Genomic DNA, 16,975 nt, shown 5'->3' on the forward strand with positions numbered 1-16,975 from the left:
GTCCCTTCTGTGGGGTACGTGGCGGAGGCTGTGGGACAGCCACGCCAGTCGGGGGGCAAAGGTGCTGGTGTACTGGCTGCAACATGCTTACCTGCCTTGCGGGCTGTACAGGGCGGGCAAGGGCATTCGGCCACGGGTGACCACGGGGTGCGGGGGGTTGGGGGCGCACTGTCCTCACCCCGCCTGCGGGCCACCTGGCCCGCGGGCGTGGGCCAGCCTGACGCACATCTTCCTGGAGTGTCCAGCTTATGCGCAGGCGAGGACGTGGCTGCAGCAGCTGTGGGCCTGCGTTGCGCCCCAGGCAGCGGCGCCGCCAGTGATGGACGCAAGCTTCATGCTGGGGGACCGCATGGGTATGTGGGCCTCAGGCCCGCGGGGGGCGGGCGCGCTGCTGTGGAGCACTTTGCGGGCCACCTTCTTGTACGCCGTCTGGTGTGCGTACTGGTCCCGTGAGCCTGCTAAGCAGACGTCGGAGCATGTGGTTCGGGAGGTTGTCAGCGAGCTGCGCAGGGTGATGCAGCTGCGTTTCACTGCCGCCACGCTAACCCCTGAAACCCTGTCGGCTCTGCCCACTCAGCTTCTCACCGCTCAGCTCAAGGCGGCTAAGCTGGAGCACTTTGTTGCCATCTGGTCGGCGGGTGGCGCGCTTTGTGAAGTGGAGGAGGTTCAGGGTGGGTCACCGAAGTTGCTCCACCGCACCTTTTGAGGAATCATCCTTACAAGGTTGAACAGGGGCAGACGCGCTGCGCCCCTGCTGCCTGAAAGCAGCCTGGTCCCCGAGACCAGAACCCTGACAGGGCAAGAAGAGAAGAAAAGAGAAGAAAACAGAAAACAAACACCTTGAAAACCGCCACCAACCACCCCCATCCATCCCACCCCACCCCACCCCGACCCGGCAGACAGAGCAGGAGGCTGGCCCCCCCGCCCCCCGGGAGGGGTAGCAAAAAAACACCGCCAGACCTAACCCAAGCACCAACCTACACCACAGCCTAACCGCAAGAACCACCACCACCGCGCGCCAGAAAAGAAAACACCAGCGCTACGCACTCGCCCTGCCCAAACCCACCCCACCCCCACAAGTCGGTTGCTTAAGCAACACCCCAGGAGAACCGGCAGAGGAGACACAAGCAGAAAACTAAACGGGCCAGATGTGGCGCTGACTAATATAAGCGGGCTCCAGCCCGCTGCAAGACGCGCTGTGCAGGAACGCACGCCACGGCAGGGTGGGCAGCACCGCCTCACCACCGCTGTGGGTCATCCAGATGCAGCCACTGACGTCCTTTCTGCGGCGGCAGGTGGAGCAAGGGGCACTGTGCACGCCCCTGTTACCCAGCGGCGAGCAGGCGCCACCGGCTGCCCACCATGCTGACGACACGACCCTCACGGCGCGCGACCCAGCGGTGGACGGGCCGGTCCTGATGGCGGCAGTACAGCTGTTCTGCCGCACGTCCAATGCCTGTGTCCATCCGGACAAGAGCAAGGCCATGGGCCTTGGCAGGTTTGCGCACCTGACGGGCCCTTGCCCACACACGGGGGTGCCATTTACCACTGGCGCCGTGACGCACCTGGGTGTGCCCCTGTCGTGGGACTCAGATGCGGCTGCAGCTGACTTGTACACCCGGCGGGCTCGCGGCATGGCGTTTGTGGCGGCCGTGGCGGACAAGCCTGCTTTCTTTGCCGGGCTGCATCCCCACCTGGCCACGGACAGGGTGCTTGTTGTCGGTGGGGACTGGAACTGTGTCACCGATGCCACTTTACTCTCTTCTCTTGCTATTCTTGCATCCTATCTTCCTTCTGCACAGCTTTGAAACAGTCGACATCATTTCTCTCGCGCTGGTTGACTTGCTTCCTTTTGTTTTAGGCTTCTTAAGGCCTACGAACCACTGTGAAGCAGTTTGCATTTGTGGGCGTCCTCATTTTTCGTCAGTCCACTTTGCAGCTGTAGCGCGACACTCCCTCTCCAGCGCCCTTCAGCCTATGCCGGCTTGTGCTTTGGAACTCGACACTGCTATGGAATAGGATTCTGGCGGTTCAGGAGCGTCGCTGTGGAGTTGGCAACATTTTGCTTGTCGGCATTTTAACATCTCGGCGAGCACCACACCTTTTTTTTTGAGGAATCATCCTTACACCTCACCAGCTTGGAGCAGGCGGCGTATCAACCTTTGTGGTTGGTCATTTGCATCCGCGCGTGCAGCAGGGTGCTTTGGGTGTGGCAGTCGGGGGAGCCCTGCAGCACTTGGCTGTTTTTTTGGGGTGTGGCTCGTCTTTGTGCCCTTGTTGCCTGGTGCCTGGATGCCTGGCGCACGCCCTGCTGTGATGCCCTGTGAGTGCTGATCCTGGGTAGCTATGCAGTTGCTGGGTGATCCTGGTCGGTTCCGCCTGGTGTCTCAGCGCAGCCAAGACACCAGGGGCCAACACCAGCCATACAGCACACCCGCACACGGCGCGGCCACAGCAGCACATGCCGTGCCGTGTGGGGGGCCTGCATTTGGGCATCACCGCCCACTGCCAGGCTTGGCAGCGGACAGCACCCCTGCAGGTGGGGGCAACACTGCCAGCCCGTTCTTCAGCCCCGGGCTGCAGCTCCACCTTGCCCTGTCCACGCATAGCCTGGCGCACGGCGTGCAGGACCTGACGACGCAGCCTCAGGGCCCCAGCCTGCCTACCTACCCAGTCCTTCTGGTGGGTGCCACCACGGGGCTCCCAGAGGGCGAGCAGCTATCCTCAGCCGGCGTCCGGGAAGTGACCAGTGCTGCCCTGTCAGTGCTGGACACCATGTGCCGGCAGGGCAACCAGCCGCAGCTCTTGCAGGGCCACTCTCTGCACAGCACAGGCCGCCCCTCCTGCACGTTTGCGGGGCTGGCCTTCAGCCGGCGCGCGACCAGCACCAGCAAAGCAGCCTTCACAGTGGAGCTCATGTGCAAGTCGCCGCTGGCGGTACCACTCCAGCGCGGTCAGGCTGTCCTCACGGTTCACGTGCCAGTGGACACCCGGCCCATCATTCCGGGCACCTACACCGTCACGGTCAAGATGGTAGGGGGCCCTGTGTGGGGGGCTTTCCGCGGTCGCACCGATTTGGTGCTGCAGGCGGGTGGCTATCCCACCACCTCGGACCCCTCTAACCTGGCGTGTGCTTATGTGGTCTCAGAGCAGTGCGCCAAATCGGTGGGCCCCAAGGGGGAGCCCCAGGCCCCCGCAGGCCAGGGCATCACCAACCACATCTTTGCCTGTGTGCGGGGCCCAGTCTGGGACCCGCAGCTCTCTCACCTGCATTGTGCCAAGTTTGAGATGCCCGGTGAGGAGCCCATGCAGGTGGAGGTCCGTGGCGCCCCCCAGGCGGCTGAGACGGCCACGACAGCTGCGGCAGGCAGCCCTGCTCTGGCTGCAGCCGGGGTCGCCGACCTGGGTGGCAACACCTTGGGTGTGGCGAGGCCCATGGCTGCCATGGCGACCGCAGCGGACATTGTTGACCATGTGGGGGACGTGCAGATGCAGGAGGCGGCGGGTTTGGGTGACGCGGCGGCTGCAGCTGGTGGCGCCAGCGGGCCACACAGCGGGGCCCCGCCCCCGCTGCCAGTTCTGGTGGCGGGGGGAAGCAACCGTGCTGCTGCGGCTGCCCTGAGGGCCGAGCGACAGCAGCAGCCCTCTTCACAGCAGCGGGTGGCAGCGGGAGGGCTTAGCGGGGTCCAGCCGGCGGCAGGCGTGGGGGGGCCGCAGGCGGCCAGGCCTCGCCCTGCCGGTGCTGGGCCGGCTGGCGTGCAGCAGCAGCACAGTGGCGCTCCCGCGCCACGGCCGCCCTTGGATCAGCGGGCAGCCACCGGGCAGGATCAGGAGCAGACCGCTGTGATGCAGCGGTACTTGGCCGAGCTGGCGGACCTCAATCTCCAGCAGAAACGGCGGGTACAGCAACAGCAGCAGCAGGAGCTGCAGCGCCAGGGGCAGTCGCCCAGGACCCGGACCGGCTCCCAGGTTGTGGTCCTGGCCACGTGGGGGGGGCAGGACGGGGCGGGCGGTGGCACTGGCACGGCGGCGTCACGGCGTGGGCAACGTGTTGTATGGCATAGTTGACCACGTGGGGGACGTGCAGATGCAGGAGGCGGCGGGTGTGGGTGACACAGCGACTGCCGCTGGTGGCGCCAGCGGACCACCCGCCGTGGCCTCGCCCTCGCTGCCAGCTCTGGTGGCGGGGGGAAGCACCCGTGCTGCTGCAGATCCCCTGAGGGCCGAGCGACAGCAGCAGCCCTCTTCACAGCAGCGGGTGGCAGCGGGAGGGCTTAGCGGGGGGCAGCCATCGGCAGGCGTGGGGGGGCCACCGGCGGCCAGGCGTCCTACTGCCGGTGTTGGGCCGGCTGGCGCAAAGCAGCAGCCCAGTGGGGCTCCCGCGCCACAGCCGCCCTTTGATCAGCGGGCAGCCGCCAGGCAGGATAAGAAGCTGGCAGCGGTACTTGGCCTACATGGCGGACCTCCATCTCCAGCAGCAACGGCGGGTACAGCAACATCAGCAGCAGGAGCAGCAGCGCCAGGTGCAGCCACCCAGGCCCCAGACCGGCTCCCGGTTTGAGGTCCTGGCCACGCTGGGGGGACAGGACGGGCGGGCGATGGCGCTGCCACGGCGTTGTCCGGGCGTGGGCGACGGGTGCAACCAGCCGCGCACACACCGCCGCCACCGCCACAGCAACAAACCCGCTCCAAAGGGCGCGGTGGCCCCGCCCAGCTCCCGCAGCAGAGGGCAGGGCGCTTGGGCGGCGGGCTGCCTCCCCCGCAGGACGGTGCTAGCTTGCCGCCGCACGTGCCCACTGGGCGGCCGGCCGGGGGACAGCAGGCTGGTGGGGGCAGCGGGTTGGGGCGCCAGGGTGGAGGAGCGGGGCGGGCAGGGACCCAGCCGCCGCCCCAGGCGGGGCCGCCACGGCAGACGTCACAACCGGCGGGTGGTGGTAAGGGCAGGGGTAGGGGCCTGGGCGCGCCGGCTGGGGTTTTGGCCGACACGGCTGGGCGCGCTGGTGGGGGTGCGGGCAGTGAGGCGGAGTACGAGGCCGTTTGCCTGACCCGGGACACGTGTGTTGCCATCGGCTCTGACCTCGTGACGCACCAGATGTGCAGGGATTTGAGTGGGAGCAGCTGGGCCACGACGCGCTTGGTGTCCGCCTCCTCGCCTACCTCCGTGACCAGGGCGCCACCGTACCGGACTGGGCCGTCTGCCGCGTGCAGGCCGGCCGTACCGCCGTCCTGGCACAGCTGCGCAACGAGTTCACTGGCTGGTGGCGCCTATACTCAGCCCAGCCTGCAGACACGCCCCTGCCTTCCGACATGACGGAGCAGCTGCTAAAAAAAAAAGCTAGATGACGCCGCGCAGCAGGTGCAGACGGCCTACATGGACTACGTGCTCCTAGACGCCCGCACCCTGCGGTCCGCTAAGCGTGGGCCGCCGGACCCCGGCGGGGCCAGCGGGCCCAGCCGCCGGCAACGCCAGCACCGCAGCCGCAGTACCTCCAGCCTCATGAGCCTGGGCAGCACTCCATTGCACCCCGGCGGCGCCAGCTCAGGTGCCGCTAGAATGAGCACCAGCAGCGGCGGCGCGCCCCCCAGCCAGGGTGGCGCCCGCCACGGCAAACACCACAGCAGCAACAGCAACCGCAACTGCCACGGCGCTGCCGTGGCCGGCGGGGGCTCATAATGCGGCCACCAGTGGGAGCGGTGAACCTTCGGCTGCTGACAGTGAATGTCAATGGCCTGGGCTCGCCGTTCAAGGCGCGGGCGCTGGTCTCACACCTGCAGCAAGTTGGGGCGGATGTGGCGATGGTGCAGGAGACCCACGCTACTGACACGACGGTGCTGGAGTCTTGCCTCGGTGCCGCGCAGGGGGCGTGCCTTCCGTGGCGCCACTGCCTCGCTGCCAGCCCGGCAGCGTCGCCCCGCTCCTGTGGGACGGCTATCCTGGCGCGGAGTCGGCTGTCCCTTCCAGGCTGCGTACTGCAGCCGCCGTCAACGGATGCGGCGGGCCGTGTGGTATGTTGGGATTGGGACGTGGGTCACCTGCGCCTGCGCTTCGTGTGTGTGTATGCGCCCACGGCCGTGGCGGACAAGCCTGCTTTCTTTGCCGGGCTGCATCCCCACCTGGCCACGGACAGGGTGCTTGTTGTTGGTGGGGACTGGAACTGTGTCACCGATGCCAGTCAGGAGGCGGCCTCTAGCCCGTCACGTGCTGCAGGGGCCCCGCAACTGGCCAGCCTCCTCGCCCAGTTCAGTCTGGTGGACCCTTGGGCGAGCAAGTGTGGCGGCGCCAAGGGCTACACGCATCCGGCCACGCCCAAGCCGGCCACTCCCGCACGCCTGGATCGGTGGTATGTCAGTGCCACCGCGGCGCCGTGGGTGGTGGATGTCGCTCGCACGTATGGGGCGCCTGGGGACCACAACGGTGTGCTGCTCACCCTGTCCTTGCCCGACCTGCCACATGCGCACCGGGAGCAGTGGCGCTTGCCCACATACCTGCTGTTTCACCCCTCGCTGCGTTTGGAGCTCGAGCAGCGCTTGGAGGCGCACGTTGCCGCAAATCCCGTGGCCAGTACAGGTGACGGCGCTTGCACGCAATGGGAGGCGGACAAGTTCTTCTTGCGGGAGGCCGCCACCAGCATCCACCGTCGGCATGCACGCCAGACCCGGGACGGGCTGCATGGCGTGGTGCTGGCCGCAGACGCGGCCGCTGCCCTGGCCGACCGGCCGGGTGCCAGCGCCGCGCAGCATCAGGCTGCGGCCATGGCCAACTTGGCGGTGCGGGAGGAGCGGGCAGCTGCCGCAGCAGCCAGCCACAATGCCCGCGCTGCACTGATGGAGGAGCATGGGGAGCGGGGCACTCGCTGGTTCCATCGGCAGGCTGACGAACCAGCAGCCGGCGCGCAGGAGCCCATCACGCACTTGAAGGTGCCGGGGCAACCGGCACCTGTGGCGCTCACGGGGCCGGGCACGCGCAACACTGTCTCTGCAGCCGCCGCAGCCATGTACAGCAGCACCAGCCCCACCGGCCTGTTCCGCGTGCAGCCTGTCAACTCTGCCCACTCAGCTTCTCACCGCTCAGCTCAAGGCGGCTAAGCTGGAGCACTTTGTTGCCATCTGGTCGGCGGGTGGCGCGCTTTGTGAAGTGGAGGAGGTTCAGGGTGGGTCACCGAAGTTGAACTTGCGGCTGACGCTTGCATCACCTGTGCAGGCCCCCTAGGTTTCCTTTTGCGCGGCGGTTCTTTCCAGGCGCTGGTGTGGCGTATTATCGTCATCAGCTTATCTGGCGCCCATGTGTTTTAGCTCTGGCTGGCGTCGCAGCACCTGGGCGGCGTTTTTTTTTTGAGGAATCATCCTTACAAGGTTGAACAGGGGCAGACGCGCTGCCCCCCTGCTGCCTGAAAGCAGCCTGGTCCCCGAGACCAGAACCCTGACAGGGCAAGAAGAGAAGAAAAGAGAAGAAAAACAGAAAGCAAACACCTCGAAAACCGCCACCAAACACCCCCATCCATCCCACCCCACCCCACCCCGACCCGGCAGACAGAGCAGGAGGCTGGCCCCCCCGCCCCCCGGGAGGGGTTGCACAAAAACACCGCCAGACCTAACCCAAGCACCCACCTACACCACAGCCTAACCGCAAGAACCACCACCACCGCGCGCCAGAAAAGAAAACACCTGCGCTACGCACTCGCCCCGCCCAAACCCACCCCACCCCCACAAGTCGGTTGCTTAAGCAACACCCCAGGAGAACCCGCAGAGGAGACACAAGCAGAAAACTAAATGGGCCAGATGTGGCGCTGACTAAGCGGGCTCCAGTCCGCTGCAAGACGCGCTGTGCAGGAAGTCCCACAGCCGCCCAGGCGCTGCCACTCCAGCCAGAGCTAGTACTCATGGGCGCCAGATAGACAAGCTGATGACGATAATACGCCATGCCAGCGCCTGGAAAGAACCGCCGCCCAAAGGGAAATCTAGGGGGCCTGCACAGGTGAAGAAAGCGTCAGCCGCAAGTTCAACTTCGGTGACCCACCCTGAACCTCCTCCACTTCACAAAGCGCGCCACCCGTCGTCCAGATGGCAACAAAGTGCTCCAGCTTAGCCGCCTTGAGCTGTGCGGTGAGAAGCCATGCGGTCCCCCAGCATGAAGCCCGCGTCCGTCACTGGCGGCGCCGCTGCCTGGGGCGCAACGCAGGCCCACAGCTGCTGCAGCCACGTCCTCGCCTGTGAATAATAATAATATCTACGCAGGGCACAGGTGCCCGCGTGTCTTAAGGAGGAGTGAGGCAAGCTCACCCCACCATCGGAAAACTTGATTTCCCTACCCCGGCATCACCGGATCGCTAACTCAGTTAGCGATTTGACTCGTCCTTACGGCAGAAGGGACCCGGGTACGAACCCGGATAAAAGCCCAATTATGCAAAAGGCGAAAGATTGGTGCGAAACCGATTGGTGATCCCATGAACGATAGGTAATTGCCCTCAGTGGCAATTGCGGGCTTATGCCGGCTGCAACCTAGAAAGGTCGTGGTGCAGAAGTCCGATTTAGTGGCGAGGTCCAAGGTTCAAGACAAGGCTCAAGATCCAAGGCTCGAGGAGGAGCGCCATGGCTCCTCGGTTTGCACGAACTGGCAGTGCTCCACTACTATAACGCGGCGTTTCCCTAGCACGATATGTTAGGTGTGCAGGCTCGGATGTAGTGGACTTTGAAGAGCGGCCTAGGAATTGGAGGTTGTAGTTTCGGAGGTTGTGACTCTTTCGTGGTGAGGCGTCAGCGTGAGGGGGGTGGGCCCTCTCACCCTAGTCACCTTGCCCCGTTAATCCATGCCAGGCCCTATGGGCCGGCGTTGTAATTATTATTATTATTATTATTATTATTATTATTATTATTATTATCCCTACCCCGGCTCCCCTGCGCGGGGGCCGCCATTGGCGGTCCCCTGGGTGCGGCCTCCTGGGCGGCATCGGGTGTTGGCAATGCCCATCTCTCACCCTACCGTTCCAGCCCCCATTAAACCATCGGTAAATCACCGGTTACCTGGTGGTTATCCCCGTGAGAATGACGGCTTTGTCACCTCGGTTACCATCAGTCTAATTGGACTAGAGACGGCAGACCGACGGTCTATAGACCACTTCACTGGTTACCGTCGGTTAACAGAAGGCATGGTAACCAGCGGCTGACCGACCAGTTACCGTTCAGTGACCGGCGGTAACCGATCAAGTAAGTGCTGCCGCCCAGGCCTGCCCAGCAGCCGCCCCAGCCCCTGGCGCCCGGCTGCCGCCCCAGCACCTGGCGCCCAGCTGCTGCCCAAGCCCCAGGCTGCTGCCCCAGCCCCCGGCTGCTGCCCCAGCCCCCGGCTGCTGCGCCAGTCCCGCAGTCACGCTACAACCCCCGCCCCGTCCATGAGAGAGGCACAGTAGGCATCCAACAGCTATTACAAGACCGCAGTGGTCATGCCCTGCCTTGCCCTTCACAAGACCAGAGGGATAAAGTCCCTTGCAGCTGGGAAGTCCACACGCAGCCTACCTCCACGCTGATTCACACAAGTGACTAGGCATGGTCTGGCCTCCACAATCCATAGCAGCCACCTGAGCACTAAGCAGCACCGTCATGGACACCATGCGCCAACATCGCAGCATATGTCCTAGCTCACTCCACCATCCATCCCTGCAGCAGCAATGCGGTGCAATATGTGAGACGGAATTGAAGGGATGGGCCCATCCCTTGCCTCAAAGCTGCCCTCCCTGTCCCCGGGACCATGCCACTGCCTTGCAAACTTACGGCTTGACTGCAGTCCTCGCGCCACCTGCGGCCTTGACACCATCCAGCCGCGGGAAAGGGCGCGAGCATGGTGGGCCGTAACCTGATTGCGATGCCATAGCAACTGTAGCCAGCTCCATGCCCTGTGGGGAACAAATAATGCTTAGCCAAACCTCTGTACCAACCCTTGTAAGCTCGTCGCTAGGAAATATGTGGAAAATGGTTGCTCGGCGAAAGGTGGAGCGAAAGACCGCAGGTATCTGTGTTCTGCTATGCTTTGCACTCTGCATGCTGACAACCAACGCAACCACGGCTGGGAAAGGGGCTGGACCTGCCGCGGCCGAACGCTGGTTTGACTGGGGACCGCCCCGGCGAGCCAGTGCTTTCGTGCACTTAGGCAACCAGCGAACTCCCCATGACCATATGTGGTTTGCATATCCGTCTCGAACGGATGTAAACGAGCTCTCTCTGAGGGAGAGGATTTCGCATGGCTACAGCTTCCCCGCGAACGCGACGCTATCGTCGCATCGCTGCTCTCAGACAGGCATACTTGATGCCAGTATCCTGCACACAACGTGCTACACAGCTAGCAAGCTTGCTGGCACCGGGCCCCTCGGCATGTCGCAAATGAGACCCTCGCAAAGCCCAGCTGCTGCAAAGCACCCGCATATTGAGGGGCTTATAAGCTCCAAGCACATACCAGTTGCCTCAGAGCCGCTCGCCAACGACGTCCCAGAAAGGGGCCGAGCCGAACCTCCAGTATTTACAGCTAATTCCCAGCTCTATGAAAATGCGAGTTTGCTCACAGAACCACCACCGACAAGCTCCGAACGAAGGCAATACCGAAGCCCTAGCGGACTCCTGTCGCGCGCAAAGGTTAAGCCCAAGCCTGGATGCACCAACATACGCAATGCGATGATAACGGCTTTGCAGCCGGTAGGGGAGGGGCTCCTTTCTACCAATCTGAAAATAGCACAGGCATGCAGAAATGGCGTGACAAAATTATGCACAGCGGAGGGAGCATACCGTTCATATGCGACTAAGACAATCAGGCTGCTTGCAGAGAGCCTATTGACGAGTGTGCTTGCGCTGGGCGACCTGGGCAATCGGCATGGAGGAACCCTGCTGCGCTCCGGTGCTTCGGCACTGCACTCCATGGCAGAAACAGCCTACGGGCCGCAACCGACCCTTAACTGTAGCGCCCCCTGGGAAAGATCACCACTCCTTCGCCTGCACCTTACACTCGTCGTCCACTTCCACTGGGCTGGAGCAGGGCATGTGCGGGCAGCCATGCACAGCCATACAATTGCCAACAGAGTAGCCGCACATCTTGCTACCCGGTCTAGACTCGCCATCTACCAAACAGCCGCCCAGACTGGCAAAGCCCTACACACCATACTTGACAAAGCCATTGTCAGCCTCACAATCATGGCCGCGACAGGGGCCATGTATACGCTCTGGACCCACCTCCTGCATGCCGAAACCCGCACTGCCTCAGTCAACTCAGAAATCTGTACAAACGGTGCAATCCTCAGCCTGCTACTATGGGGTCCCACACTCACCACTCTCGCTCTCTCCCCTCTGTGTGTAATAGCGCTTGCCCTCGGGATAACCGCCATCCCCGCAGCCCTCGGTCTCCTGTTCGCACTGACAGTGACATCCATCCTTGCCGTCCTCTGTCTCCCAGCTCTCCTCAAACATGTGGTCCAAGTGACACGGCAGATAGCCTCTGCAACCTGGGCCCGGCGGAAGCTCCTACTCTGGGGAACTGCCATGGTCATTATCCTGCGAAACCTGTACCTCACACTGCCGGACCCTTGCAGTGTGCAACCGGCACAGCTGACACTCTGGGGGCCAGCACTGGCCACCGGCCTACTTACTGCTAGCCAGGCAACCACTCTCCTCACGCTTACATATGCAGTAAACCGGACACACACGGTGGCCTACGTCAAGCCAACACTGCGAGGTGCGCTGCCCACAGGCCCGACAGCCCCGCCGGCGCCCGCCGACCCTCGCATTCATGCGGCAGTGAACACCCAACCACCAGCCGCGCTGCACTGGCCGCCCCGGTCCAATGCAACATACCGTGAAACACAGCGGCAACACTTCTGCAGTGTCCACGCCCTCAACAACTCTTTGGGGCTCGCATGGCTCGACCCTCTAGATGTCCTCTCTTATGCTAAACGAGTGCACGCTCACCTTACAGCCGCGCAGGATCCGAATGCCCTGTTCTGGAAAGAATGCTACTGCCCCAACAGTGGCGCCTTCAGCGAACTTCTCCTGAACCACTACCTGTACCACAATGCCACCATCAGCAACATATTTGCCTACCCCAACAGGAAGCTGATTATGCGCCGAACCCACTTTCCCCGACTCAATGGCGACATCAGCAAAGAAAAGGTCCTAGAGAACCTTCCGGTAGCCGCCCGAACTCGCGGCTTTACCGTCCACCAATACACTGTGCGACACACAATTGCTGTGCGTTACAAAGCAGGACAATGGAGAGTAATAGACTCGGTGAACAGCCCTATCCACAACACGGTCTTACACGACAACACTTGGAACACACTTGATGGGGAGGTCTGGTGCCTTGACGCGGTGCGTGCATCTGACACGGCAACACTTCAGGACACACTTGGGCAACTCCGTGAGATCGTCCCGCCACCACGCCCGCCACCCCACATGGAGGCCACCAGACCCGTGCAGACAGGGCCCGCCGCCACAGGAAGGCCGGCACCAGAGCCCGCTCAACATGCCCAAGACAACTCACCGCTGCGGGCAGCACACAGGGCGCCACAGCATGCAGCACCCCACACTACCGCACCCGCGCAGCCACACAATGCAAATGCTGGCATAGCACCCCGACTCAACACGACAGGCACCCGACAAACTATCCTTAACTGGCTAGTACGGCCCACTGCACGCAACCATGCCCACATGGAACCCAACCAGGCACACACAAACACGCGACCCCCCAGCAGCAACACCACCCTACACATCGTGACCCACAATGTACGGGGACTGCTCTCAGAAATTTTGTCCACCGGCCAACCCGGCAACCTCAGCTTCACCCTCTGCAACCTAGCCCAGTGGAAAGCCGACATAGTTGTCCTAACTGAGACAAAACTGACAGGGAAGACTGACTCTATCAAGCGAGCCTTCCGAAATGAAGGATACCGCCTCTACTGTAGCACTACTCCCCGCGTGGCCACAGCGCGCGGTAGCGCTGGCGTAGCGGTGGCCATCTCCGCCCGGTACAGTGACCTCGGCTGTGTCACACACCACACGCCCCCACCAACACTCCATGGCTATGTGTCACACGTTCAAATTAAGACCCCGGGGAGCACGCCTCTCACTGTACTGGGCATCTACGCACCAGAGGACATGCAAACCCGCAAGGCAATCTACACATACTGTCAGCAGGTGGTAGGCCGGGCGGACGCGTGCGGACACCACCTAGTCACCGCGGGAGACTTTAACGCCGTCGCCCGAGCACATGAGCGGGACAGCCCCATCGACACGGCGGACCGGGCCCACCAGCGGTTCCTTGCCGATAGTGGCCTGTGCCCTATCCGCGGAGACACCACTACCACTGCCGAATGGTCATATGAACAATCACGCCCGGGCATGGCCCCATACCACAGTCGCATCGATGACATCCTCCTATGCCCTGCCACGCGCGCTGCATGCACAGAAGCGCGTGAATACACCAGTACAGTTGCAGGCAACTTTGACCACAAACCAGTCCACGCAGAGTTACTAGCCGCGGACCTACAGCTATGGCCGGCACCACAGGCCGGCGCCCGGAACCCAGCCCCCCAGCAGCAGACCCAACAACGATGGGCCGAGGTCGCCCTGCCCGTCACACAAAAGCAACTGGCCGCCGCAGCTATCCGCCTTGAGGAAGCCTTGGTGGAAGCAACAGCCGACCTACATTCCGCAACAAGGCAGGCAACGCAATCAATTGAACATGCACTCACGAGGCACAGCATGGACCCCACAGGCTACCCCGCCAGCGTCATGCACCGAGACCTTGCGCAGGACACGAGCATCCAGAAGGCCGATATCAACCAACTTGCAGAACAACTTGCCTCCGCACTGGACACCGGGCTAACATGCCTCCTTGAAGAGTGCACCCGGAAAGCCCCCTTCACTGGCAAACACCACGCATCACGCTCCACCGCACGGGTGCTAAAGCCCCTATGGGACAAGGAAGTGGCCCTGAAGACACAACTGACAAACCTCACGCAAGGGCCCCAGGCCCTACCTGAGGTAGACGCCGCCAATGCAGCAGCAAAGCTGCGGAACGAAATAAAGGCCTGCCAGGCCGAGCACCGCCAGCTAGTGGCGGACCGCGCCAAAGCCCAGCGAGAGGCCGCTGCCACAGCGCTGCAACATACCCTGGCCACGCGCCCTGCACAGGGGCACAAGAGAATCTTTCAGAAGGAAGACATGGAACGGGGTCTCCCAGCGGTCCGGAACCCAGAAACTGGGGAGGTGACGACTGACTCCACCAGCATCCTCGCCATACTCGAAACCCACTTCCGAAAGCTGTCCGCCCCACCACGCGGCACCCGCACTGGGGACTTCCGACTACCCAGCAACGCCACACGCGGCTACCCATTTGAGAAAGCCGACGCAACAGATCAATTCACACTGGACCGCAACCGGCACCCTGACACACACTCCATGCTCCCCAGCATGGCAGACACGGCAAATTTTGAACAGTGCATTTCTCACCTCTCCAGAAACAAGGCGACAGGCCCTGATGGCATACCAAACGAACTGCTCCGTATCCTGCCATCGGGCATGAAGCGTAACCTCCACTGTATCCTGCAAATCATGTACGTCAAATCACAAATACCTGAAACCTGGGCCGCATCGGAGACCGTGCTACTCCCCAAACCTGGAGACGCCCTGGACATAAAAAACAAACGGCCCATTGCGCTCGCAAACACCTGCTACAAGCTGTACACGTCCATGCTTACCTTGGGCATTGGTGAACTGGCTGGCCCCCTCCAGCTATTCAGTGAAGCACAGGAAGGCTTCCGTGCCTACTGCAACACCGAAAGGCAGGTCCTAAATTTAGTACATGCCCTTGAGGATGCCGCACTGTTTGGAAAAGATGTCTATGCGGTATACGTGGACTATAGCTCCGCGTTTAACACAATCGACCAGGACCGATTACTACAAATTATGTTTGACCTTGGGCTGCCAACGGACCTGATCCGCGCAGTCCGCAACCTATATGCACATGCGACCACCCACATCCGCACCGAACACGGAAGCACATCCGCCATTCCTATAGAGCGAGGCACCGTGCAAGGTGATACACTCTCACCTGTGCTCTTTATTCTGTTCATGGAACCTCTTGTCCGCTGGCTCCATGCGGGCGGACGGGGCTACCACTACGGCTGCCTGACCCCGAGCGAAAACCTGCAATACCATTGCAGTGCCGCCGCGTACGCAGACGACCTGGCGGCGCTCACCAACTCGCTCGACGACCTGCAGGTTCAATGTGACAAAATCGCATCTTACGCCGAGTGGGCGAGCCTGCGTGTCAATCACACCAAGTGTGCCACCACCGCCATCTGGCACGACAAATCTCGCTCGGACCCCAACCTTGACGGGCCCACAGGAAAAGCTACCCTCGCCGCCATGCGCCGCAACATGACCAACACAATTAAGATTGGCACGACCCCTGTCCCGTACTTCCCCCCGACCCAGCCGTACAAGTACCTGGGAGTGCAGCTCACGTTCTCGCTGGACTGGTCGGCACATGTCGCAAGAGTCACCGAGATTGTGAAGGACAAGGGCACAGCCATTGCCACATCCCTGGCGACACCGGCACAACGCCTGCGCATGATACAACAGTGCGTGCACACCACAGTTGCATATGGATTCGCAGCAATGCCCTTCACAAAACAGGACATAACAACGCTCGACACTACCCTGGCTGGTTTTGCAAAGCGCTGCTACGGACTCCCCCGCAGCTTCCCCACCCGGACCTCCCTCCTGCCCGCCGACGAATACGGCTTGGGCCTGGGCTCCCTCCTGCCGCAATACGCGCGCGTGGCCCAGCGAGCCCTGGTCCTTGCCCTAAATGACTCGAGCCGTCTTGGGATAGTAACCCGAGCCCTTCTGCCGCGCCAGGCAAGCATAGCTGGCCCCACACAGGCCCACCTTCTCCCAGCCCATAGGTCACACCACCTTACGACGCTGAAACAGATGACCCTGGCAAAAGAGTACGGTGTCACACTGTACCAAAATGGGTCTGCCTTTACTGCGCCTACCTGGTCCATTGCCGCTGCCCTTGAGGCAGAAGCTGAGGCCCGGGGCGTCGAACCTCTCCCCATTGAATACGTCCTCCCTCTTGCGGACCTGAGGCTCGAACTGAGCCACCTGGTGGACCGCAACACAGGCAAACACCTGATTACTAGCTCGGACCTCGAGAAGCACATGGGAGCGAGCCGGGTCCGGCACAAGCACAAGGTAGCCCTGAACAGGCTTAGCCTTGCTCTCAGTATGGCTGCACGTGCAGGGGAAAACGCTCCAGCCCACGGCAGCCCTGCCCCCCTGACCACCGCACAGCGTGCACTGCCTGACGTGGCCGCAATCGTGGCCTTAGCCATGAGGGCGGACCCCCTCCCTCTCGGAATGGCCAACCCCCTCGACCGGTACCTGCAGCCCCTCACGGAGGCGCCCCCCGTCCAAGCAAACACCACGCAAGCCCCCGCCGACCTAGCCCCCCCCTCCCCAGCAGGGGCGGCCCAGGCCCATCCCGGCGCACAAGGTGCTGCTGCACCGGAAGTCCCCGCTGATGGGGCAACGCAACCCTCCCTACGGCCACCGGCCAGAGCCCGCAAGCCGGCTACAACACGCCGGCCACAGAACCAAACACGCGCACGGCGCGTTACAAAACATGCAGCGCAACGCGCACGCATTGCAGAAACTACACGCACTACCCCTGAGGACCTACTCACCGGGGACCGCGCCGCCATCAACCATGCCCTGCGGCTCACCAACGGCAATGAGAGCCTGCCGGTGGGCACGCGGGGGTACGAAACGGCATGCTCGGTATTCCAAGCGCTCGCCAAAGACATGACAGGACACATGCGGATCTGCCACCCACACCCACAAGACCCACCCTCCCTTGCACATGCTGTCGAACCACGCCAACAGCGCCGTGGGCTACCACCCGCCCTCACATCCCGCCTCACGGCGAATGCCG

At 62.6% G+C, this 16,975-nt stretch overlaps 1 protein-coding gene across 1 annotated transcript; it reads left to right on the forward strand.

Annotated features, from left to right (window-relative positions):
• The first annotated feature begins 1,785 nt into the window (after positions 1-1,785).
• Positions 1,786-7,277, forward strand: CHLRE_04g217978v5 (uncharacterized protein). The gene is made up of 2 exons (XM_043061815.1): positions 1,786-3,986; positions 6,129-7,277. The coding sequence occupies exons 1-2, from the start codon at positions 2,347-2,349 to the stop codon at positions 7,084-7,086; spliced, it is 2,598 nt and encodes an 865-aa protein (XP_042925070.1). The 5' UTR covers positions 1,786-2,346; the 3' UTR covers positions 7,087-7,277.
• Positions 7,278-16,975: the final 9,698 nt, after the last annotated feature.

Source organism: Chlamydomonas reinhardtii, chromosome 4, assembly GCF_000002595.2.
Source record: "Chlamydomonas reinhardtii strain CC-503 cw92 mt+ chromosome 4, whole genome shotgun sequence".
Lineage (NCBI taxonomy): Eukaryota > Viridiplantae > Chlorophyta > Chlorophyceae > Chlamydomonadales > Chlamydomonadaceae > Chlamydomonas > Chlamydomonas reinhardtii.